Raw genomic sequence first — 25,391 nt, 5'->3', positions numbered from 1 at the left:
TACTCCATCCCTCCCCCAGCCCCCTCACCACAAGTCTGTTCTCTATGTCCATGAGTCTGTTTCTGTTTCATAGATAGGTTCATTTGTGTCATATTTTAGATTCCACATAGAAGTGATATCATATGGTATTTGTCTTTCTCTTTCTGTAAGTCAAATCATTATGCTGTGTACCTTAAACTTATATAGTGCTGTATGTCAATTATATCTCAATAAAACTGGAAGAAAAAATTTTAATCCATGACTATGCCCATTGCATCAAGGTTGTTTGTAGGTAAAATCCAAATCTGGATCTCAGCTTCACAGAGGAAGGTATCCTATCTTTAAGTGTAGTAACATTTTATATTTTTAGTTTGTAGGCTGCTAAACTCTTCCTGTGTAATTTTCTTAGAAAATCTTTGCTGTGATTCTGGCTGATAATTTTCCTGGGACTGTAACTAAATAATTGGACTGCAACTTAATAAAAAAAATTCCCAAATTTTTCGCTTCACAGACCAGTAAACTATTTTCAAAATGAGACAGATGCACATGGAGTCACAAATATTTAGCTTTGCCAAATGAAAATGCATTAAGAAATCAACTACCGACAGTCTACACAAGAAAAGATATTTTAAAACTGAAAAGATGGACACAGTCTCAGAATAAAATGTGGTCTCATACTGATTAATTTTAACTTTATAAGAAACTTTCTATGTTGTCCTCCTTTTTCAGGTATCACCCCAGAAAAGAAAAACTTTGTCACCAAACTGGCAGCAGGCAATGGATTGCCACTTGGGAACCAAAATGTGAGGTGTAAGAATGGAAAAGGTCTTGTTCTTAAGACGACAGAATTTCATGCTCAAGAGACGTAGGGAACAAGTTATGGATTCTGTGGATAGGAAGCAGCATGTGAAATCCCAATACTTTTATCTCTGCTCTTGTTTGGGGGCCCCTCCCCTTCTTGACTCTTAGCACTGACCACAGCAAGGGGTAATAAACAACAAGCACCAAAATGGAAAAGCCAAGTACAAACGCACGCACAGGATCACATACACACACCCTTTAAGTTCAATAAGTATGTCTAAGCACGGATTACAAGGTAGTCCTCCTCCTGCCAAGTAGGTTTGTAATCTCGATTTAAAAAAAAGATTTAAACATTCCTCTGCCAACCTGATGGTAATTTGGGCTTTAGGTACACATAGATATAAAACCTGAATATTCCGAAGTCTTTGGCTTTCTGGGACCTTCCTTCTCTCTCATAAGGCTGGAGTCCTAATGCCTCATACAGAACTCGACATTATCCCTGAGGATTTGGGGGGAGTTACATTTCTCATAAAGCATTTCCTGCCACCAGCAGGTCCAGGTCCGGGTCTGGCTCCTACCAGCAATTCAGTTCCCTCGGACCCCAGTGATTCCCTTCAGGCGGCTGCGTGGGACTCTGAGCCCAGAGCCTTCTCTTCACACGGCAGAATGATCATCACCGTGTTTGTCCTCAGCATGAGGGTGAGTTGAGACAGGCTGCACTTCTGTTCAATACCCTTTCACACAATCTCCTGCGGCGTCAGCAGGACAAGGCTCTCCTGTATGACAGACTTTCCCTGGAAGCTGCAGGGTGGGAGATGGCCACTAGGGGGCTGCTCGAGGACTACCCGAGCATCACTTGCAGCCCCAAGGCACCGCCACAGGACCCAAGGGCTCCTGGACACATGACCAGATGATCTCTGATTTAATCTAAACTTGCAGTGAGGAACCTGAGGAACAGAGAGGGGATAACATTCAACTAGAGTCATACGAACAATGAGCATCAGAATTTGGTATATAACCAGGGCTCTTGCTGTGTGTGTGTGTGTGTGTGTGCGTGCGCGCGTGTGCGTGTGTGTGTGCATGTGTCTGTATGACTATATGTGTGTAGTGAATATATATGAGTGTGTATGTGTGTGGGTGTCTGCGGGTATGTGTGTGCATATATGTGTAGGTGTGCGATTATGTGTATGTTCACATTTGTGTGGGTGTGTGGGTATTTGTGGGAGTGTGTATGTGTGTGGGTGTGTCTGTGTGTGAGTGTATGTACGTGTGCCTGCGCTATGTGTGTGCAAGGCTGATGTGGCTTCCATCCTTGTTCCATTACAGCTCTCTAGCCCAGCCACTAAGCATCTCCGTGGTCTCTGCAGTCTGTAAACTGGAGATAATGTTAATAGTATTTCCCTCACTGTGTTCTTAGCAGGATCATGTGAGCTCACGGCCAGTTAAGCGGTTGGTACGATGTCAGGTTCAAGGTGCTCATTCAATAACGGCTGACTTCAGGGACGCCGACCTTACTCCTGAGTCAGGAGACCATCCTGACCTTCATTTTCGTGACCTTTTTGCTAACATTTCCAACCGTGGAGACCATCCACAAGCCAACTTTGCCCTTATTAGCCACTTATGACCATAAATCCAATAATGAAGCAATGAGGGTGGATGGGATGGAGTGAGCTACTAAAATTAAACAGTAAGAGATTGACGTAATAACTGGTTTTTGCTTATTTCATGGTTCATCAATTACTTACCTAGTGTCCATTCAGTGCCAAGAACCCTCGTAGTCCTCGAGGGACCCAGTGTGAGCAAAGGAGTGGAAAGCTGGGCTCTTGATCCATCATCCTTCCCTCCCGTACATTGTATATCAGAACAACCGTATTAGTAAAGGGACAGCTTTAAAGATCCATGAGTTCTGTTTTGATTTATCCACTTGGAGACTGACAGGGGTTCTCCATCCACATAGCTCTACTTCTTATGAATACATTAAGGAATCAGCCCCCAAATATTTCTGCCCATGTATCCAAAATTTTTCCCTTCTTTTTTTTTTTTTTTTTTTTTTGCGGTACGCGGGCCTCTCGCTGTTGTGGCCTCTCCCATTGCAGAGCACAGGCTCCGGACGCGCAGGCTCAGTGGCCATGGTTCACGGGCCCAGTCGTTCTGCGGCATGTGGGATCTTCCCCGACCGGGGCACGAACCTGCGTCCCCTACATCGGCAGGCAGACTCTCAACCACTGTGCCACCAGGCAAGCCCTCTCTCTCTCTTCTTATTCTCTCTCTTAAATGTCTTGAAATTAGTCTGCACTCCGGTCTCCACTTCCTTTCCTCACTCTTGGAAAGGACTGGAGTGTAAGAATTCTCCCCTGAAAGTGGGGGATGGTGATGACATGAATGCCCCACTCTCACTAGGCTGAATGTTTTGCCAGCTCCTTCCTGCAGCAGAAGGGAGGCCATGCGTCCCCTTCCATGTTGGTCAGCCAAGGCAGAGAAACCATTCCATCAAGGCAGTGATGACAACAGGACCTCTGAAAGCAGTTCTTGAATGGGGTCTAGAGATAGCACTCGCCTTTCACTGATCCATGGCGACATGAAGGTCATCAGTACGGACAGTGTATTGAGTCTGCGTATGAGTGAATTCATTTAATTTAAAGGATTATCTTTGGAGAGTATAGCCTTCCTCTCTTTTTGGCATTAAACTATCTTTTCGTGTATGAAATGGCGGTGATAGGATATCACAGTTTGGTTGTTGTTTCTGTTTTGATGCCCTTACTTGGCAAAATTAAAAGTTGGCGAAACTGCGTGTCTCCCAGATTTTGATCTGAAATCTTACCAGTGTTCAAAATTCAAAAATGTGGGAGTCCCTCTAGCATACAACACGGTGGATCCGAGTAAGATAAATCTTGGGTAGAAATCCACCTCTGCTACTTACTTGACTGTATGAACTGCCCTCTCTTCTCAGCTGCGGCTGTTCACCAATGGTGGGATAATAATTTGTACCTCGTATTGGTTATAAAGATAATCTATGTAAACGGCCTGGCATATCAGTGTTTTCCATGGCAGCCATTATCACAGGAATCTTTTCAGCCTCAACAAAAACTCCAGCAGTATAATTCTGTCAGTTTCCGTCCCTTCTTGGGATTTACAAATTGAGAAATAGGAGCTGCAGGCAACCAATGCACAGTTTGACGTGGCTTCTCTCCTGCGGCCGTGGCTCCCAGGCTGAAGGTCCACAGAAAGAAACGTGCTGGCATCTGTATCTCCAGAAGGGAGATTAAATCTAGGATGAATCTATTAGAAAGAAGGCATTTCAAAATTTGGGAGCGCAGCTGAATACCAAAAGTAAATTATACCGTAAGCCAGATGTTCCAGGAACTTCTTTTCCATTTTTTTTTTTTTTTTGCCTGAAGGAAAAGTTTTAGTTCATAAAGAAAACAATGAGCAGAAATTGCTATCACAGAATTGTTCGTGGTTATTTAAAAAGAGACCATTTGAAAATAATCAAAGATGTGCACAATGATTTATAGAGAAAGTTGTTCATTTCAGTGTTATTTTTCATATGTTAAACACAGAAACATCCTAAATGGCTTACCATAAAGGATTTGTTGTATAAATTACAGTACTTTCATATGATGGACTGCTATGCAGCCATTAAAAATCATGTTGTTGGAGAATAATGACTTGAGAAAACTTTTGCAATATTTTTTGAGCAAGGAGAGCAGATTATAAAGTAGAAGATATAATATGATCATATTTTATGTCCTCATAACCCAGATATCAGTAGGAACTTCCTAAACTCTGGGATCCAGGTAAGACTGGCTCAAATTCCCAATCCCACAGCCTGGGGATGTCAAAGCCTTACTAAGATTTCTTCAAGATGCTAGGGATCTACCTTCTCACAGCTCCTTCTGCTTCTTGTAAGTCACTGCTTCTCACTACCATTCTGAGCTCAGTGTGAAACCCAACCTCTCTTTTTCATTTGTAAAACAAAACGTAAAGCAGTAAAGTCAACTTTATTGAAGTTCCTCCTACTTTTAGAGGCTTGGAAGTTCAGGTGGGAGGGATGGAGGGGATGCAGGAGCATCACTGTAGTTGCATACAATGGCCCCACTAGGATATGTGCAGGTCCTAAATCCATGAACCTGTGAAGGTGACACTATCTGGGGGAGAAGGGACCTTTGCAGATGTAATTAACATAAGGCTCTCTAGATAAGATCATCTTGGATTAGGACGGACCCTAATTCCCATGAACAGAGGGAGATGGGGTGAAGACCCCGTGAAGATGGAGGGAGAAGTTGGAATTATGGTGCCACAACCAAGGAACACCTGGAGCCACCAGAAGCTGGGAGAGACAAGGAAGTATCTTAGAGCCTTCAGAAGGAGGATGGCCCTGCCGACACCTTGACTTTGGACTTCTAGTCTTCTGAACTGTCAGAACAAATTTCCGTTGGTTAAGCCACCAAGTTTGTGGTAATTTGTTATGGTAATCCTAGGAAACTAACACAATCACCGAAGTGCATGTAATAGTACCGGGAGCTTTAACAAGGGCCTACGTGTCCTCCCACCATCAGCACTGTGGAGTGTCACCGACCTCATAGATGCTTCTTTGTGCTTCTCTCACTGTCTTTTTAACCCCCTCCTCTTCTTCCTTCCCTTATTATCCCATGGACTTTAACTTCTCCTTCTATCCTGCAGATTTCTCAGCTCACAGCTCACTCTAATGCCCCAATTTACATGTTCCAATCTTGCTTCACCCGCATCCTTCCCCATCTCAGTGAGGGCAAGGTCATCCTTCTAGTAGCACAGCATACAAGCACTGGACTCCCCTTGACTCTGATCTTTGACTCAACCCCCAACTAATCCATCAAGAAATCTTGCTGGTTCTACCTTCAGAACATATCCACTACCTGACGACTCCACTGCTACTAACCTGGTCCAGGCTACCATCACCTCCTGCCTGGATGACAGCAACAGCCTCCCAGTGGGGCCCTCTGATCCCACCCTTGTCTCCCTCCAGTCCATTCTCAACCAAGCACTGGAGAAATCCTTTCATAACCTTAGTGCTATCGCATCACTCATCTGCTAAAAACCTGGCAAGGTCTCCCCATCTCACCCAGAGTAAAAGCCCAAATCCTCAAGTGGCTCCAAGGCTGATAATCTGGCCCCTGTTGCCCTTGATCTATGACTTCTATCCTGTTATTCATTCCATTCTAGTCACAAGGTCCTCCTTGCCGCTCCTCAAGCACACGGGCAGGCCCTCTGCCTTGGAGTCTCCCTCCAGCTCTTCCCTCTGCCTGGAATAGTCTTGTCTACTTGCTAAATTCTCTCACCTTCTCTGATTCCTTCTTCAAGGTCTTCTGCTCAAGGCACCCTGCTCCCACTGCCTTCCCCCTCAAACTAAGTAACAAACTCATAGCAACAACAAAGGCTACAGTCCATCTGTCTATCTATCTATCTATCTATCTATCTATCTGCCAAAAATGAAACAGTTGTCATGAGAATGTTGTTATGTTCATTCAAACTGAAATATGAAGTCATTTTTTCTAACATGATCATTAAATATAATTTGGGGCATACAACTCAAAAAGAATTCAAATACTTTGATCTGCCTAATTGCTTGCACAATGTGGAATGGCTTTGCCAACTATATGATGAATATTTTCTACATTGAATGAGGTAAATCTTGAATTACAGAGTTGCTGTAAATATGTTTAAGACACATCGTAAGGTTAAAGTATTTTATCAAAAATATTGTGTTCACAAGACTGCATTTGTGTTGAAATGAACACTGTTTTGATTTACCCAATTGTGAGGACATCTAGTTAAACAAGATTCTTCTGAATGGAAGAATAACAGCCATTCCACAGGGATATCCCACTAATACGCAGGAAGCCTTTCTTTTCCCCTGGTATTTTCTCTCTCCTTCCACATTCTCAACACCCTGTGGTCCATGTTGTGCCTTTGGTCCCCAACACCCTCCCCTGTGTCGCCCCATTTCATCCTACTCTCTTACCTAAGGCTCTCTCTCAGCTTTATCTCGTTCCAAAGGACTTTGGGGAATGGTGCAGGGGCCAGGTGTCTTTCGATCCTGGGAGTGGAAGAGTAGAGAGAGAAGGCAGCTCTGTGGTCTGGCTTCAGGATGGATTGCCTAAGAGATGATCAAACCTTGCAGACCACCAAGATTAACTTGCTGACACTCTGGGGTGTTCCTCTGGTTAGGAAGCCATCGGGAAAACACAGTGGAAGCAGAAGGGATAGAAAGACAGAATGAGTCCAAGAGACTTTGCGAGGCAAAATTAAACTAATATGCGAATGAAGGAAAAGAAGGGAGGTATCAAAATGGTACGGCCCAGGACTTCCCTGGTGGTCCAGTGGTTAAGACTCTGTGCTTCCACTGAAGGGGGCACGAGTTCGACCCCTGGTTGGGGAGCTAAGATCCCGCATGCTGCATGGAGCAGCCCAAAAAAAAGAAAAAAACGGTACGGCCAATGACAACTATTGCTGGAGATAAGCGATCCACTTCTGGACATCAGGTGAAGATAAATGGACCATCCCCATAAATACATCCTAGTGCCAAATTCTTATGTATTTGGGATTCGTCAGCTTGGGGTTCAGAGTTGAGACGAAGAGAAATGCAATGTTCCTTTAAGTGAAGGATGTAAACATAAAAGAATAAAAGGCTCAAGGTTCAGTCTTAGGTTTTACACAGTTAGGAGCTGGGAAGAAAATACAAAGGAGCCAAAGAAAGAAAATGGAGAGGAAAGGATGAAGGAGGAGGAGGGGAGGGGAGGAGACAGAGAAGAACAGAGAAGAACATAAATAGTTAAAGGAGAAGGGATTCTATAGGAAAAGTTTAGGATAAGCAATATTGTCTGTGACAATGCCTGACAAGAAGAGAGGGAAAGTTCTTTGCAAAGAAGGAAAATCTAAACAAATGGTAAATTTTAATTTGTCTTACATAACTGAATCCCTAATGAAACATCTGTGCAAGAATTACATTTAGTATCATGTAGTGAACCTATAGCATTCACAACACCGCCTTTGGTTTTATGGATGCATCTGAATAGTACATATGTTGATTTTCAAGAAACGCCACCTGAATGTTCCTTACAAACAAAGGTGGAGAAATAAAAGGAACTTCATCTCTGTACTGTGCACCACCTAGTTACATTATATTGTACTGCCATGGTCTGTGAGGGAGGAAAACATTTGGGTGTGCTGTGGGTTAGGTAAACACTCGCTAAATATTGATGCATGCATAATTAAAATGACTAAAATAATCCTGGCATAAAATTACCCTCACGGTTGGAGGAGAGACAAAATGAAGTAATTTGATCATGAAAATTAATACACGTCGACCCTCGGTTTTCAGTGCAGCTAAATGAAAACCCCTTATTATTCAAACCTCACTTTCCCTCCTGCTTTGTGCTTTTTTCTCCTTGCCCTAATAAGGAAGGAGGGGACAGGAACATCCCAGTGGAAAAGCCATCCTATCTAGATGGTGGAGCAAGAGAATTATGTTTATTTTTCTACGGCAATGGCTCCTAAGCTTTTACATGTATTGATTTTGCCACCCATGACACACTTTCATGGGCATATCTGGGGTAACAGGCCATCCTGTCCTCTCCCACTCAAACAACGTTGAAATTATGAAACTGGCATTATTATAGTTCTAATCTTTTTTAAGTAACAGTTTTATTGAGCTATAATCCACAAATCATACAATTCACCCATTTAAAGTATACAAATCAGTGGTTTTTAGTATTCCCAGAGTTATGCAACCATCACCGCATTTCATCACCCCAAAAATACGTACTGGTATTTCCTGGGATCAGTTTCCAAATAAACTACTTGCACTTGAATCCTTGCCTCAAGGTCTGCTTCTGGGGAAGCTCAAACTAGGACACGGTGGTTTTCTCTCACAATCCAATCGCCAGAATTCCTTGCAAAGCCTATTCTGAGATACATCACCCCCTCCTAAGAGGACTCCCCATATACAAGAAGGAAATATCGATGGGGTTCATTCTTCATTTCCTGAAAGGAATTCAAAAGAAGCAGGTCTGGAGCAGATGTCTCCTGGAGGACAATCCCCAGTCATTGTGGGGATGAGCGTCTTTTGTAACCGGCTTGTTGCACAGCAGTGGGGGATGGGCAGCTGAAGGATAAACCTAACTGCTGTGGTCGTCATTCTTAGGATTGTCTTACCTCTCACTGTGTTGTCCCATGCTTGGCATGATGCTTAGAACACAGCAGGTGCCCAACACATGCTCTCATTTAATAAAGATATTCTTTGCAGGCCAAGCTGAGTTCCAGTCCACAAGAAGGGAAGAAAGAGGGCAAGCACTTTCTTTTTTAAGCTTGTGATGTAGAAATTGCACACGTAACTTCCACTCACACTGTATTGGCAAAAACCTAGCCACATGCACACATCTAGCTTCAGGGGAGGCTGGTAAATGTCGTCTTTATTCTGGATTATCGTGTGCTAACAGAACCCTATTATTACAGAAGAAGGGAAAGGTATATTTTGGGTAACAGCTAGCAGTCTTCCACAAAGCACACGTTGGTTTTGTTGGTTGGTGTAGTATGTTCTTTGGTTATACGCCAAGAATCCCTTCTCTTTAGAAAGCCACGTCTGACACGTTCTATAATCATCTTTCTCTGTCCAGTGCTTGGGTGGGACTGATTCCCATCTGTGGTAGGCAGAATAAAGGCTCCTACACATATCCAAGTCCTAATCCCCTGGAACCTGTGAATATTACCTTCCATGGCAAAAGGGACTTTGCAGGTGTGCTTGAGTTAAGGATTTTGAGACAGAGAGATTATCCTAGATTTTCTTGGTTGACTCTAAATGTAATTATAAGTATCTTTATAAGAGCGAGGAAAAGGAAGACTAAACTATAGAAGAGAGAGAAGGCCATGTGACAACAAGGGGAGCAAAGAGAGATTTGAAGCCCTATGTTCCTGACTTTGAAGATGAAGGAAGGTGCCAGGAGCCAAGGAATGCAAAGAATATGGCTCTGTAAACTGCAAAAGACAAGAAAACAAATTCTCCTCTAGACCTTCCAGAAGGAGTCAGAGCTGCCAACACCTTGACTTTAGCCCAGTGAAATTAATTTCAGATTTACAGCCTCCAGAACTGTAAGAGAATACATGTGTACAGTTTTAAGTCACCAAGTTCGTGGTAATTTGTTACAGTAGCCATAGGAAACAAATATACTATCTCAAGGCAGATGATAATCCAGTTTCAGTCAATCAGAATATATTATCTCCAGTGTTTGGTTAAGAGATAATCACATGACCCATGACTGTCCAATCACAGTCTTCCCTGGGACTTTTGCTAAATGTAACAGAAGAAATCGTCTTTCTCAAGGATCCAAGGATAAGGAAGTTGTTGGCTTTGGTTGCCAATAAATCCCATCTTGTTGCCCTAGGAAGAGAACCACTCAAACAGTAACAAGGGGAGCTGAGAGATGGGGAGATAGAACTCTGATGATGTTTGAGGCCCTGAAGCTAGATCCAACTTTTGAGCTTCCAGTTATAGGAGCCAATCATTTCTGCCTTTGATTTACCTATACTGGGATGGATTTCTGTGATTTGCAACCCAAATAGACCTGATTAACATGGTTGGTATCTACATTCTTCAATCTCTGAAAACAGTAAAGAACAAAAGTGGCAGAGGTAAGCTTTGCTATCTCCGGGGGTCTTTTGTGACCTACTAAGAAAGCTCCAAATACCTGAGCCCTGAGCAGAGAACCCTTGGCCAAGATGCTCAAAATAACATGTAGTTTTAATTAGCACTATTTAAACTCTTAGTTTAATCAGAGAAGGAGAAAGAAAAACCATTGACCCAAATAGGATGCTTGATAATTCTGAATAAGTGCTGTAAATGCTTATAAGAGAAGGTTAAGATGCCTAATTGCTGAATAAATGAAATATAAACATTCATTTTGTTACTTGGAGAGTTCTTTAATATGTAATGGGGAAAAACAGTGTATGAAATGCCCTGCAAGTGATAAATGCTTGTTTCCTTTTCATCAATTCTTGAAACCATTAACCACCATTTAAAGGTAACTCTTTTTTTTCCTATTTATTTCTCCCTTTGGAATCTTTTTCATTAGTGGAAGAAAATAGGTTTATCCAGGAGATAGAGCAGCAGAGTAGAATGAGCATGGAGTGGAGAGGGATTTGGAGTCTGAAGCCTTGGCTTTTAACCCCAGCTTTGCCAATTACCAGATCTGTGACCTTGGGTAAGTTGCTGAGTCTCACTTGGGTTCCAGGTGTAGCATGAGACTACTGTCAGGAATGTCTTACGCATATCTGAGAGTTGTAGTGATAAACACCTTTTAGAGCAGCATCTCTCAGTCTTTACTGTGTATAGGAATTCCCTGGGGACTTCCAAATTTTGAAAGACTTTTGTGGATTCTTGTTACATTTGGAGTGGGACCCAAGATCTGCATTTTGAATAAGCTCCCAGGTGATGTTGATGTTGCTGCTTCACACTTTGGGGTAACAAGGTTTAGGGTGCCTTCCAGGCTCACAATGATTTTCCTTCTCTAGAAACTGCCTAACCTTTTAGTCGTGGGCTATTAATAGTTGTTCTTGTACCACCTTGCCAAAGCTGACTACAGTAGAGGTGATTTCTGACCCAACCTCCGCCAAAAGAAGTTCTCACCTGCAAATCCGGTTTTGAACAGAGACAACCAGAGCTCGGACATTCATTCACTTGCTCGTGCATTCGGCAGTTCTTTTCAAATTCTCTCTGTTCCAGATACTATAATGAGCAGTGGGGATATACCAGTCAATCAAGTGGGTCTCTGTCCTCATAGAGCATTCACTCTAGTAACATACAAGATAATTTCAGATAAGCTAAGTGCTTTGAAGTGATTGGCGAATTTCAAGGGCTGCAGGAGACCTACTTTAAACAGGTGTGTTGGGGAAAGCCAAGCTCTGCCTTCCCTTTCTACAGTGACCCTGGAGACCACATGTTGGATACAATGGCGTAACAAAAGAAAGAAGGCTGGGTCCCTTGTGATTGTGTGCAGGGGAGCCACTCACCCCTTCTCTGAAGGCTAATTGGACTGTGGTGAGAGTGAGAAATAAACGTTTTTTCATTAAACCACTGAGATTTCAGGGTTTATTTATTACAAAAGCTAGAACTGTTTACCATGAATACACAAATTGTTAAACTCTTTCTGAGATTCTAAAAGTTGCCCTTTTTCACTTAAATTAGCTAGAGCTATTCTCTACTACTTGAAACCCAAAGAACCTTAATGGATACACTTTCTGCAAGAATCTGATGAGCTAATAGGTATAGTAAAATATAAAGTGTTGGCCATCTGTGAGGAATTATAACAGTAAACTGATGTTTCTGAAATGTATCCACTTTCTGGATATATTATTAGGGGAAAAAACTAAAAAAGCATTGACATATAAACTCATACTGAGGTCAGTTTCTTTCTCTGGTCATTTCTATCTTAGAGTTCTTATTCAGACCTTTACAAAATCAACTCACTAAATTGCAGTGGAAACTAAGGAAGTAATTATAAAGTTTATAATTTTCCCTTAAAACATAAGTGCTTAGATTTTAAAAGAGTCCTTGGTGGCATAATAATATTAACATTTAAATTTGCCACAGTTCTTCTTATGGGCCATCAATATGCAGTAAATCTGGGCAACCCTTAGAGGACCCTGAAATTCCCCAAAGGAAATCTGTCTTACATACTGCATCCCTGGAGGAATCTTTTCTTCCTTGGCTACTGGTCTGAAGAGCATGTTGCTGGTCACCTAGCCCCCTCACTAGCCTTCCTCTTCTCCTCTTCTAATCTTTGTACATCCAGGGCAGCCAGAGAAAAGCTGTTCCTTAAGACTACTTGGTACAACCATATCTCAGTCTCCTAAGACTTATGGCTGAATCCCAGTTGAGGACAAGACAGACAGACAGACAAGATCAGAGAGGAAAGATTAGAGATGCCGATGCTGGGGACTTAGCTTTCTTCACATGGCCTTCATCAATTTTTATATTCCAGGGCTTGAGGTTTTCCTTGTGACTTTGTGGTCCCAGTGAATATTTAGCAGTAAATGACTTACTTCATATGAGCTTCTTTGAGTCTGCATGTGGCAAGAGAAGCGTATGAAGTCAAACTCCCATCCTTTGAGCCACCAAAATGAGATCCTTCCCAGCCAGGGGTCAATTCGTGTGTGTGTGTGTGTGTGTGTGTGTGTGTGTGTGTGTGTGTGTACACAGTGCCTGCGACTTTCCATAGAACCAGACTCCTGACAAGGAGTTTTGGAGTGGGACCCAAGATCTGCATTTTGAATAAGCTCCCAGGTGATGTTGATGTTGCTGCTTCACACTTTGGGGTAACAAGGTTTAGGGTGCCTTCCAGGCTCACAATGATTTTCCTTCTCTAGAAACTGCCTAACCTTTTAGTCGTGGGCTATTAATAGTTGTTCTTGTACCACCTTGCCAAAGCTGACTACAGTAGAGGTGATTTCTGACCCAACCTCCGCCAAAAGAAGTTCTCACCTGCAAATCCGGTTTTGAACAGAGACAACCAGAGCTCGGACATTCATTCACTTGCTCGTGCATTCGGCAGTTCTTTTCAAATTCTCTCTGTTCCAGATACTATAATGAGCAGTGGGGATATACCAGTCAATCAAGTGGGTCTCTGTCCTCATAGAGCATTCACTCTAGTAACATACAAGATAATTTCAGATAAGCTAAGTGCTTTGAAGTGATTGGCGAATTTCAAGGGCTGCAGGAGACCTACTTTAAACAGGTGTGTTGGGGAAAGCCAAGCTCTGCCTTCCCTTTCTACAGTGACCCTGGAGACCACATGTTGGATACAATGGCGTAACAAAAGAAAGAAGGCTGGGTCCCTTGTGATTGTGTGCAGGGGAGCCACTCACCCCTTCTCTGAAGGCTAATTGGACTGTGGTGAGAGTGAGAAATAAACGTTTTTTCATTAAACCACTGAGATTTCAGGGTTTATTTATTACAAAAGCTAGAACTGTTTACCATGAATACACAAATTGTTAAACTCTTTCTGAGATTCTAAAAGTTGCCCTTTTTCACTTAAATTAGCTAGAGCTATTCTCTACTACTTGAAACCCAAAGAACCTTAATGGATACACTTTCTGCAAGAATCTGATGAGCTAATAGGTATAGTAAAATATAAAGTGTTGGCCATCTGTGAGGAATTATAACAGTAAACTGATGTTTCTGAAATGTATCCACTTTCTGGATATATTATTAGGGGAAAAAACTAAAAAAGCATTGACATATAAACTCATACTGAGGTCAGTTTCTTTCTCTGGTCATTTCTATCTTAGAGTTCTTATTCAGACCTTTACAAAATCAACTCACTAAATTGCAGTGGAAACTAAGGAAGTAATTATAAAGTTTATAATTTTCCCTTAAAACATAAGTGCTTAGATTTTAAAAGAGTCCTTGGTGGCATAATAATATTAACATTTAAATTTGCCACAGTTCTTCTTATGGGCCATCAATATGCAGTAAATCTGGGCAACCCTTAGAGGACCCTGAAATTCCCCAAAGGAAATCTGTCTTACATACTGCATCCCTGGAGGAATCTTTTCTTCCTTGGCTACTGGTCTGAAGAGCATGTTGCTGGTCACCTAGCCCCCTCACTAGCCTTCCTCTTCTCCTCTTCTAATCTTTGTACATCCAGGGCAGCCAGAGAAAAGCTGTTCCTTAAGACTACTTGGTACAACCATATCTCAGTCTCCTAAGACTTATGGCTGAATCCCAGTTGAGGACAAGACAGACAGACAGACAAGATCAGAGAGGAAAGATTAGAGATGCCGATGCTGGGGACTTAGCTTTCTTCACATGGCCTTCATCAATTTTTATATTCCAGGGCTTGAGGTTTTCCTTGTGACTTTGTGGTCCCAGTGAATATTTAGCAGTAAATGACTTACTTCATATGAGCTTCTTTGAGTCTGCATGTGGCAAGAGAAGCGTATGAAGTCAAACTCCCATCCTTTGAGCCACCAAAATGAGATCCTTCCCAGCCAGGGGTCAATTCGTGTGTGTGTGTGTGTGTGTGTGTGTGTGTGTGTGTGTGTGTGTACACAGTGCCTGCGACTTTCCATAGAACCAGACTCCTGACAAGGAGACAAAATATTGGCCTCTCCGGGTGACCTCTGAAGGTGGATGCCAACGTTCCTTTCTGCATCGTTTTTAAGTCTTTGGTTCCTTCAGCAGCAAAGGTTAGTCTTAGCATCATTGCCTGCTCAGTGATCAGAAATGGAACTGTAAAAATAGGGAAAACATGGAAACTCAGAGATAGAGATTTTAAAAGATACCTGAAGAGTGAATATTCTGGAGTCTGGAGAGCCTCATCCATCCACCCATCCATTCATCCATACAAGCAATAACTGGTTGAGCTGAGCCCCTCCTATTTATCAGGCACTGCCTGTGCTCAGCGTTGGGGGTGCACAAAGACGGAGGTGCAAGTCTAAAGGCATTGGAGGTAGTTACAGCAGTAGATGTGCCCTGAAAGGGCTCCCGCGAAGCGGGAACACATGGGTTGGACACGTCGGGGAGACTCATGTAGTGAGCATGATGCATAGATGACGGTGGACGAGCAACCTGCACATCATAGAGATGCCAAGACCTCCGCGCTTCCTAGAGAGGCCCGGAAGTGGAGCCAGGTGGCCGGTCTGACGGCTCCGGCGATCGTGATACGCCTGGCTTGCAAGTTCTCGAGCAGACCCGGCGTCGCTATCGTTTTCTGCTACTGTGAGTGGGCCTGGGGAGGTGGGGCAGCTCCTCCGCGGGGACCTGGGCTCGGCTGGCGGGGGCGCTCAGGCTCGTACGGGCGTCGGGGCCCGCGGACGGCGACCCCGCCCGTACCTGCGCCGGGTGGCAGCCCAGGTGGGACGAGCCCACTGGCTTCTGGTACGGGGCGCGGTCGTGAGTGATGATGACCGAAGTCCTCCCCTTTTTACTTCTCTCGGATTCCAAGGAGTGGGGCTCAGCGTGGCTTTCTAGAATGTCGCGAAGGTCTCAAGCACAGGCTAGCTTCTTTTTCTCGTTTTCTTTTTTCTTTTTCTTTTTTTTTTTTGCGGTACGCGGGCCTCTCACTGTTGTGGCCTGTCCCGTTGCGGAGCACAGGCTCCGGACGCGCAGGCTCAGCGGCCATGGCTCACGGGCCCAGCCGCTCCGCGGCATGTGGGATCTTCCGGGACCGGGGCACGAACCCGTATCCCCTGCATCGGCAGGTGGATTCTCAACCACTGCGCCACCAAGGAAGCCCTCGTTTTCTTTCTTTTTTAAAAAGATATCTGGGCCCCAAGCTCAGAGCTTTCAACAAGCATCTGTATCGAGCTAGACTTGATTCACATTTTTAATTTTCATCGCACTCTGAGGGTAAAGATTACCTTCTCTTGATGACAAATGATTGTGGTTTTCCATTTAAGTGGCCATGTAAGGTTACCATTTAAAATGAACGTATTTATTGTTAAAAGATAAGTAGTTTTAAATGAAACACAATAGGGAAGACATAGTACCAGAGATACCAGGTGTGACAGAAATTATGAACGTGGGAACTGCACAACACTGCATTGTCCCAAGCCAGCTGGGGACTCCTACAGACCTGGCTTCAAGTCCTAGGTCCAGCTCAGCCACTGACACCTGCATAATTTGTGGACCAGTTTGTTTGTTTGTTTTTAAAAGATTTTTTTCCAACTTTACTAGGATATAATTGACGTATAACATTGTGTAATTTTAAGGTGTACAGTGTGATGACTTGTTATGCCTATATATCGTGAAATAATAACCACAATAAGGTTAGTTAACATCTCCATCACCTCACAGAATTACGGTTTTTTTGTGTGTATGGTGAAAACTTTAAAGATCTACTCCTTTAGCAACTTTCAAGCATGTAATACAGTATCATTAAATATGGTCCCCATGCTGTATGTTAGATCCCCAGAACTTAATTCTTAGACACTTTGACCAACATTTCCTCATTTTCCCCATCCCGCAGCCCCTGGCTGCTCTCTGTTTCTAAAATTCAGCTTTTTTAAGGTTCTTTGTATAAATGATATCATGCAGTATTTGTCTTTGACTTATTTCACTTAGCACAGTGCCCTCAAGGTCCATTTGTGTTGTCACTAATGGTAGGATTTCCTTCCCTTTTCAATGGCTGAATAATATTTCAGTGTGTGTGTGTGTGTATGTATGTATGTATATACACACACACACACACACACACCACATTTCCTTTATCCATTCATCCATTAATGGGCACTTAGGTTGTTTCTGTGACTTAGCAATTGTGAATAATGCTGCAGTGAATATGGGGGTGCAGGTACCTTTTCCAGATAGTGATTTCATTTACTTTGGATATATTTATGCGTAGGCAAGGTTCTTAACCTCTAAGCCTTCTCCTCATATCTGAAAAGCTGAGGATAATAACTACCTCAGAAGATTGTCCTGAGGCTTCAGTGGTAAACCTTAAAGCACCTAGCCCATAATAACTAATAAATGTAGCCATAGTTGTTATTTTCATTTTAGCAAGGAGGAAACAGGATCAGAGAGGTTCAGTGACTTTGCCAGGGTCACACAGGGAATTGGTGGGAGAACCAAGTCTAGGACCCAGATTTTCTGATTTCTAACCTAGGAAGCTTAACCCTGCCTCCAAACTCTACCTCATGGGAGGGGATGGGGCACCTCCTACCTCCCCGCTGGAAATTGGAAGAACCCCTATCAGGTTGCAGAATATGTTAGCTGTTAAAGCCCCTACAGGACTCTGGTCAGCACTGACTTGGCTGCTTCAGGTCAGGGACTCTGCACAGCCCCGAGTGCTTGTTGTGGTTGAGGAGTAAGCTGTGGAGTCAGATGCACCTGGGTTCCAGTAGGTACAGCTCCCTGCTCCCCCATCTACTAGCTGCAGTAAATGGGATTAAGCAATTAGTACTCGCCTCAGAGGGTTGTTAGGTGCGTCAAGTGGAAATGATTTGTGGGGAAGGCCTAGCATGATGCCTGGCACACAGTACGTGCTTAATAAATGCCAGATGACAGTACTTTGATGTGTTGAAGTGGCAGGCATGCTGACCTAGAGGGGAGGAAGCACAAGTGTAGTACTTGCAGGTACAGCAGAAAAGGGCATTTGAAAAGTTTGCAGAGCATTCCCTGCATTTGGATTTACCGGGTGTGTGATCCACCAAATACTCCTCGTTCCTGCAGACATTCCTGGGGAGGTGGCCTAGGCCTGTATGGAGTTTATGTGGTAGTTTGGGAAGCAGGTGGGCAATACCAATTATAAAATTATGTAATTACTTTTATCATAAGCATCATGAATAATTGCAAGGATCTTTTGTGCAGCAAATATCTAGGCAAAAGGAGTTTGAGTGGGTATGGATGAGAAGATAAGGTGATGAGAATTAGCTTCCCTGCCCACCGTCAGTTGTATTCAAAACTGTGTGTGCAAATACCACTGTTTGTCATGAGTATATCAACTTTCCGCTTAATGCTGTGCCCTTAGTTTTCTTCCCAAATGCGTTTGGCCTTTTAGGTTTTGCACCTCACATCCTTTTACCTGTATCAGGGTGACTCTCCTTATTGTTTCTAACGTCTTCATCTTTATGGCCTTGACTGCTTTGTATTGAACACAAATAACTTTCAGATCACATATGGAATTTCAACAGCACCATTTCTAAGCCCTCTAGTCTCAATATACTTTCCTGGTCTCAATCCAGTAAGAACACAGTTACCTTTTGCCTCTGGTCAGTACTTGGGCAGTAATTTAAAACACACCATCAAAGGGTTAAACTACCTGGAGATATTTTTATCTCCCTTAAAGTAAATACAGTGAATTTTTGTTTTTATGAAAGCCATCTTCAATTCTGCTCTCTGTTCCGTACTCTAGTGGCACCTAGGTTTGTATATTGCATTATAATACCAGAGAGTTAGTGGCATCGTCCTGTTGAACCCTGGAGATGAAGGAACTGTGTGCATTAAGTTAAGGTTCTTATTACTGATCCTTCGCAGTTAATTAGGTCTTTGTAAATCTAAAGTACTCCCAGTCATTTTTATGAGTTTCTTCTCATAATTTCCCTGTGAGATGTCAATTTTATTACCCTCGTTCTATCTTAGTATTATCAAGGGGTCAGGCAGATTTTAAATTTCATTTTTTCTTGTTTGTAATTAAGATTCCTTTTTTTGGATCGTGTACTTAACCTTAACCTGTATCTGCTAAGATGATGGCTCAGATCACATGTGACCCTCCCCCCACCCAGAGGGAAGCAACTACTTAACAAAGCCACGTTCTGGAAGAGCCTTAAAGAAACTGAGATGATAAACACTGGTCTGAGTACCCAGCCCTAGAAGGAATCAGGTGGAAACTAATAAAACAGAAGCCATGAAATATGAAAAATCAGGCAGCTGATTAAGAGAAAACTGTGTACACTCTCCTTCTCCCCGCTGGCTTAGCGTTCGTGAGAATTTCTTTTGGTTGCCTGCAAAATGTGTTTGCAGCGATTTTTCTGTGCTCGTTGACGCAGGGAACCAAGAAAGGAGTAGTTGGCCTCTGGGTGATACCGTTTGTTAACGGCTGGTCATCTGCGAAGGTTGCAGGCTTCTTTCATTGCTGTTTGTCTTGTGAAACGATTACGTTTTCCTTACTCGTCACCACGCGTCTGACCCTGCAGATCAGGTCAGTTACACCGGTTCTTGCCCCAGATCATTCTGGAACGAGTTGGAAGGTAATGAGGAGTAGCATGAATAGGCCTGACCCGTACCCTGAAGCATTGATAATTTGAACTTGTACATTCCTGGCGTGATTAATGGGCACATGAGCCACGACTGACCTGTGGTCTTATGACTGGACTGGAATGTGCAGTTTTAAAAAACAAAGGACAATGAAAGATTAGGAAGAATTTCTGTTGGAAAATTTTTAACTGGACCCTTTGAGGCCTTGTCCATTTTCTGATTTCCTTACAGAGGAATTCTTGTGGAGATGCTAAGAATATGTTAACCTTTTTTATCTGGCATCCTCTTAACGAAAACCCTGTTAACCAAACAGAGCACTTTTAAAACCCGTGTGGGCTGTTTCGGTTAATGACATCACCTTCCTCACACTTCACCCGGGCCCCGCCTGTTGCCGCCACCTCATCCTAATTTCAGTTGAGCACCCTGGCATTTCACCCTCATCGGCCCTTGCCTAGACTCTTTCCTCCTCCAGGGAACGCTTAATCTTTCACAAGGACCAAAGTGAGCCCGATGTTCCGTAAACGTACAAAGACCCTCTGTTGTCTAGAGCAGCGGTCCCCAGCCTTTTTGGCACCAGGGACCGGTTTCGTGGAAGACCATTCTTCCACGGACTGGGGGCTGGGGCCGGGGGCGGGGGCGATGGTTCAGGCGGTAACGCGGGCGATGGGGAGCCGCAGATAAAGCTTCGCCCGCCCGCCCGCCGCTCACCTCCTGCAGTGCGGCCCGGTTCCTAACAGGCCATGGACCGGTCTATAGAATAGGGAACCCCTGGTCTATAGAATAGAGTTCAGGCTCCCCCAAAGGGGATGCCAAGCTGTCTCCAAGCCGACTCCAGCCATCTTTCCGCCCTAAATCACCAGCCACACACTTCGGCTTCAGTTTGCACGCCCCGTATCGGTTGCCCAACACAAGCCCGCCCTGTTGCTCTTCTGTTCATGTGTTTTGCCCCCTCAGGCTGTAGTAGCCCTCTGCCTAGCCTCAGCCTGCCTGTGTCCTCCCGTTGTCCCCGGTCCGCTCTAGTGCTTACTCTTCAGTGAGGTCTTCTCGGACCTGCCCTTCAGAATCAACGTATCCCATCTCCCTTCGACCTCGGTGCCCCCACGGCACCTGGTTTATACCAACATTGCAGTAATCTTGGTTTCTCCTTTTTGCCATGTACTTTAGGTATTTGTAGAAGCTTCTCTCCTCCAGCATAAGCTCCAGAATGCAGGAATTCTGTCTCATTTTGCTTTATGTCATTTTCACGCCAGAACTTTTATTTTTAAGAGATGTTAAATTAAAATGGCAACATTGATTGGCATACATAGTAACGACTCTTAGACACTGCAGTGCCCTGCATAATTTGTGCCCATCATCATTTTACTCAATTGCGTGTATTATTTCACAGTGTTCAAAATCATCCATAAGCAACAAATGCTTGTGAGTACCTACTGTCTCTGAGGTTCTGGTGGGAACATGCCAGTGAGAAAGGCTGAAGGTCTCGGTTCTCATGGCACCTACGTTCTGTTGGAAGGAGATCGGTAGTCAAAAAGGAAACAAATAAATTTAGATAGTGAAATGTGCGATGGAGAAAACAGAGCAGCGTTTAGATAAGGGAGAGCTCTTCAAGAAGGGGTGATCAGAAACACCTCTTTGCGTTGAGTAAGTGGCCCTTGAGCAGACCTAAATATTGAGAAGGATGCAGCCAGGCGAAGATCTGGTGCAGAGGTGGTTCACCACAGGTGAAGCAAGAAGTGTGTGTAGGGACTTCCCTGGTGGCTTAGTGGTTGAGAGTCCGCCTGCCGATGCAGGGGACACGGGTTCGTGCCCCGGTCCGGGAAGATCCCATGTGCCGCGGAGCGGCTGGGCCCGTGAGCCATGGCCGCTGAGCCTGCGCGTCCGGAGGCTGTGCTCCGCAACGGGAGAGGCCACAACAGTGAGAGGCCCGCGTACCGCAAAAAAAAAAAAAAAAAAAAAAAAAGTGTGTGTAGACCTCAGGGCACAGATGAGCTTGGCATCTTCAAAAACGGGGAAAAGTTCAGGTGGCTGGAGGGTAGAGTACCAGTGGTGGAAGAGTGAGCTGAAGTCAGAGAAGGAGGTTGCCACCAGGTCGTGATGGTGCAGTAAGAAGTCTGGGTTGAAATGTCAGCGACTGACATCTTTTGTGTTTGGAAGCAGCATCTGTTAACAAAGTCACGTGATGACGTTAAATGATAGACTTGACTACAGCAAGTTTTATGGCTACTCCAAATCCAAGTGGGAGTGTTCTGCACTCCGAAAATAATAGAAACATAAGGTCACTGTTGGGTATATTAAAGGGACGCCGGGACGTTCATTCTTTACAGATTTTCTTGTAAGCACAGCAGTGGCAATTGGTTTGTCAAACCTTGGGACTCCATCAGCCATCCTCCACATCATTTTGCTCAGTTTTCCTAATATTTCTCAGTCTTCTGCATACCCTCAAGCCACTGAGACAGTCACTTGCTGAATCTTGTCTTCAGCTGTCACACCAACTGGTTTCTGCATGAGTGATCTGATTGGCTTTCCTGGCACTCAGATCTCCTTAGTAGAGTTTTCCAGAAGAACCCAACAAACTTTTTGTAACCCTGTGCTTTTGAGAGACCTAATCATGGTATGTGGGAATGTAAGAGAAAAGTCAAATCCCCAGACTGTAGAGCCTGAAGAAAAGGAAATTCAAGAAGTGACATCCGCGGAGCACCTGCACTATGTCAGGCATTTTTCATACACTACCCCATTTGGTCTCCATAAGCCTGTGAGCTTATCATTAGCTCCACTTTTTAGATGCAGCAACAGACACAGAGGGATGAGCTTGTCCAAGTGATAGGGCTCTTGGTTGCTTGCACTCTCCCTGTCTAACCGCACCGCTGAGTGTCTCAAGTGACTTGAGTGAGTGTGTGTGTGTGTGTGTGTATATGTATTCCCAACACATTTGAGGACCCGCATGCCTCCTGTTCCATTTCTTCTTAAGTGGAAAGAGTTGAGTGGCCCGCTTTTTGCTTGTTCTGTCTTGTTTTTGAGAGAAAGGGCTCTTGGAGCCTTGAGAAAATAATAAAAATATAAAAATAATTATTATTTTAGCATAGAAGCAGAGGGAGGGAGAAGCAAGACCCCCATAGGTATTGAGCACATGCTGTACTTGGCTCAGTAGTTGTGGCGCACGGGCTTAGTTGCTCCGTGGCATGTGCGATCTTCCCGGGCCAGGGCTTGAACCCATGTCCCCTGCATTGGCAGGAGGATTCTTAACCATGGCACCACAAGGGAAGTCCCAAAACACCAGTATTAAACTGTGCTGTAGTGTGCTGTTTAAAAACAAAGATGTTGGAAATTGCTTTAAAGTTCTGTCCTGGATTTTTTTCTGGTGTGTGGGAAAAATGCCTCTCCCTACCAAATGTGAACGACTTCTTTTCCAAAAGGCTCTAATGTTTTCCGAGGATTCAGAATAAATGCCTTACATTTGGAGAGTGCTTTGTGGTTTTCAAAGCACTCCCATGTACGTTATCTTATTTAACCTTCACATTGACCTTGCCAGGCAGTCAGGGCAGATATTACTGTTCCCATGATTCATAGGTAGAAATGTGAAGCCCAAGAAGAGAAAGGAGGGGTGTGGGGAGGAGCTGGTTAATGTCACAAAGCCATGACGGGAACCCAGGTCTTAGCTTTTCTTTCTACTCGAGCGTATTGCCTTTTTGTTTTTGTTAACCCCAAATGAGGGACAATCACATTTGCGTCTGGATCAGTAACAGTGATGCATACTGCTTTCTTATAGGTCCAGTTATCCTTGACTGCCATATATGGATTCCCAAAACTCTCTGAAGGAAACAGTCCTCGTTACGGGAGGAGGTGGCTATTTTGGCTTCCGGTCAGTGCCTCTGCAAAATATGTCCATGGAATTATTTTATTGGTAGTTGCTGGGAAAAGTATAGCTTTCAGCTCACACTAATGCAATGTAGACTTTTACTTGTTTGTATAGTGTTAAACCAGGAATGAACCGTGTTGCCCACGGCTCAGATACTGAAATGGAGAACTACAGGTACATGCTGCGTTAAGAAAAATTCTTTATAAAGCCATTGAATTCAGGAGGGGAGATATGCATACCACCGAAAACAATTTAACATAATCGCTGTTTTTTCACAATTACCTTATCATTCATAAATATTCTGAAGAATAGATGGTGGGTCCTAGAATGGGGGGGTGGGGGAATGTAACATGTAGACATCGCCGTCTTTGAAGATAAAGCCTCTCTCATTTTAATTTAAGTGAATGTGAAGATTCTCATTTTTGGATATTTGCATAAGTAAGACTTGTACCAGTGAACATGTGAAGTGAGGAGCTCAGGATAAGCCAAGAAGACTGGGAAAATTATTTTACACACTTTTCCTAGGCACAGCTTAATAGTGATTTGATCTAACTTTTACTCTTGCTTGTTTCAGCCTAGGCTGTGCTCTGAACCAGAAGGGAGTCCGTGTGATTCTGTTTGACATCAGCAGCCCTGCTCAAACCATTCCAGAAGGAATCAAGTTTATCCACGGAGACATCCGCCACCTCTCTGACATAGAGAAAGCCTTCCAGGATGTGGATGTTGCTTGTGTGTTCCATATTGCCTCTTACGGTATGTCAGGGCGCGAGCAACTGAATCGAAACCTGATTGAAGAAGTGAACGTGGGGGGCACAGACAACATCCTCCAGGCTTGCAGGAGGCGAGGGGTGCCAAGGTTAGTTTATACGAGCACCTTCAATGTCATCTTCGGAGGTCAAGTTATCAGAAATGGAGATGAATCTCTGCCTTACCTACCTCTTCACCTCCATCCTGATCACTACTCTCGGACCAAATCTGTTGCAGAGAAGAAGGTGCTGGAGGCCAATGGTACAGCCCTGGAAAGGAGTGATGGGGTCTTGAGAACCTGTGCTCTGAGGCCGGCTGGCATCTATGGGCCTGGAGAACAGAGGCACCTCCCCAGGATAGTAAGCTACATTGAGAAGGGCCTGTTCAAGTTTGTGTACGGAGACCCCAAGAGTCTGGTTGAATTTGTCCATGTGGATAACTTGGTGCAGGCTCACATTCTGGCTTCAGTGGCCCTGAAAGCTGACAAGGGCCACATTGCCTCTGGGCAGCCCTACTTCATCTCAGATGGCAGACCTGTGAACAACTTTGAGTTCTTCCGGCCTTTGGTTGAGGGCCTGGGCTACAAGTTCCCATCCATCCGCCTGCCCTTGACTCTCATCTACTACTTTGCTTTCCTAACCGAGACGGCCCACTTCATTCTGGGTCGACTGTACAACTTCCAGCCCTTCCTCACCCGCACCGAAGTTTACAAAACCGGCGTCACACATTACTTTAGCCTAGAGAAAGCCAAGAAGGAGCTAGGTTATGAGGCTCAGCCATTTGACCTCCAGGAAGTAGTAGAATGGTTTAAAGCCCATGGTCATGGCAGAAGTCCTGGAAGTCGTGACTCTGAGTGTCTTGTTTGGGATGGGCTGTTGGTCGTACTCTTGGTTATAGCCGTTCTCGCATGGCTGCCGCCTTCTGTGATTCTGTCAGTGTGAAGGAGGAACTAGAAATAAAGAACTGATCACACTTGCTGAGATGGTTTTCAAGAAGCACAGGTTTCGGACTTGGTGGCACAGTGGTAAAGAATCCGCCTGCCAATGCAGGGGACATGGGTTCAAGCCCTGGTCCAGGAATATCCCACATGCCGCGGAGCAACTAAGCCCGTGCGCCACAACTACTGAGCCTGCGCTCTAGAGCCCTCGAGCCACAACTGCTGAGCCCGCGTGCCACAACTACTGAAGCCCCTGCGCCTAGAGCCCGTGCTCCGCATCAAGAGAAGCCACCACAGTGAGAAGCCCGCACACTGCAACAAAGAGCAGCCCCCGCTCGCAGCAG

At 44.2% G+C, this 25,391-nt stretch overlaps 1 protein-coding gene across 1 annotated transcript; it reads left to right on the top strand.

Moving 5' to 3' along the window:
- The first annotated feature begins 15,429 nt into the window (after window positions 1-15,429).
- SDR42E1 (short chain dehydrogenase/reductase family 42E, member 1) lies at window positions 15,430-25,189 on the top strand. Its single transcript, XM_024735689.1, has 3 exons — window positions 15,430-15,532; window positions 23,274-23,366; window positions 23,938-25,189. Exons 2-3 carry the CDS (start codon window positions 23,299-23,301, stop codon window positions 25,049-25,051), a joined length of 1,182 nt encoding a protein of 393 aa, XP_024591457.1. The 5' UTR covers window positions 15,430-15,532; window positions 23,274-23,298; the 3' UTR covers window positions 25,052-25,189.
- Window positions 25,190-25,391: the final 202 nt, after the last annotated feature.

This window comes from Neophocaena asiaeorientalis, unplaced genomic scaffold, assembly GCF_003031525.2.
Source record: "Neophocaena asiaeorientalis asiaeorientalis breed wild unplaced genomic scaffold, Neophocaena_asiaeorientalis_V1.1 scaffold40, whole genome shotgun sequence".
Classification (NCBI taxonomy): Eukaryota; Metazoa; Chordata; class Mammalia; order Artiodactyla; family Phocoenidae; genus Neophocaena; species Neophocaena asiaeorientalis.
Note: the sequence above shows the minus strand (reverse complement) of the source record. Positions and strands in the feature narration are given on the sequence as shown.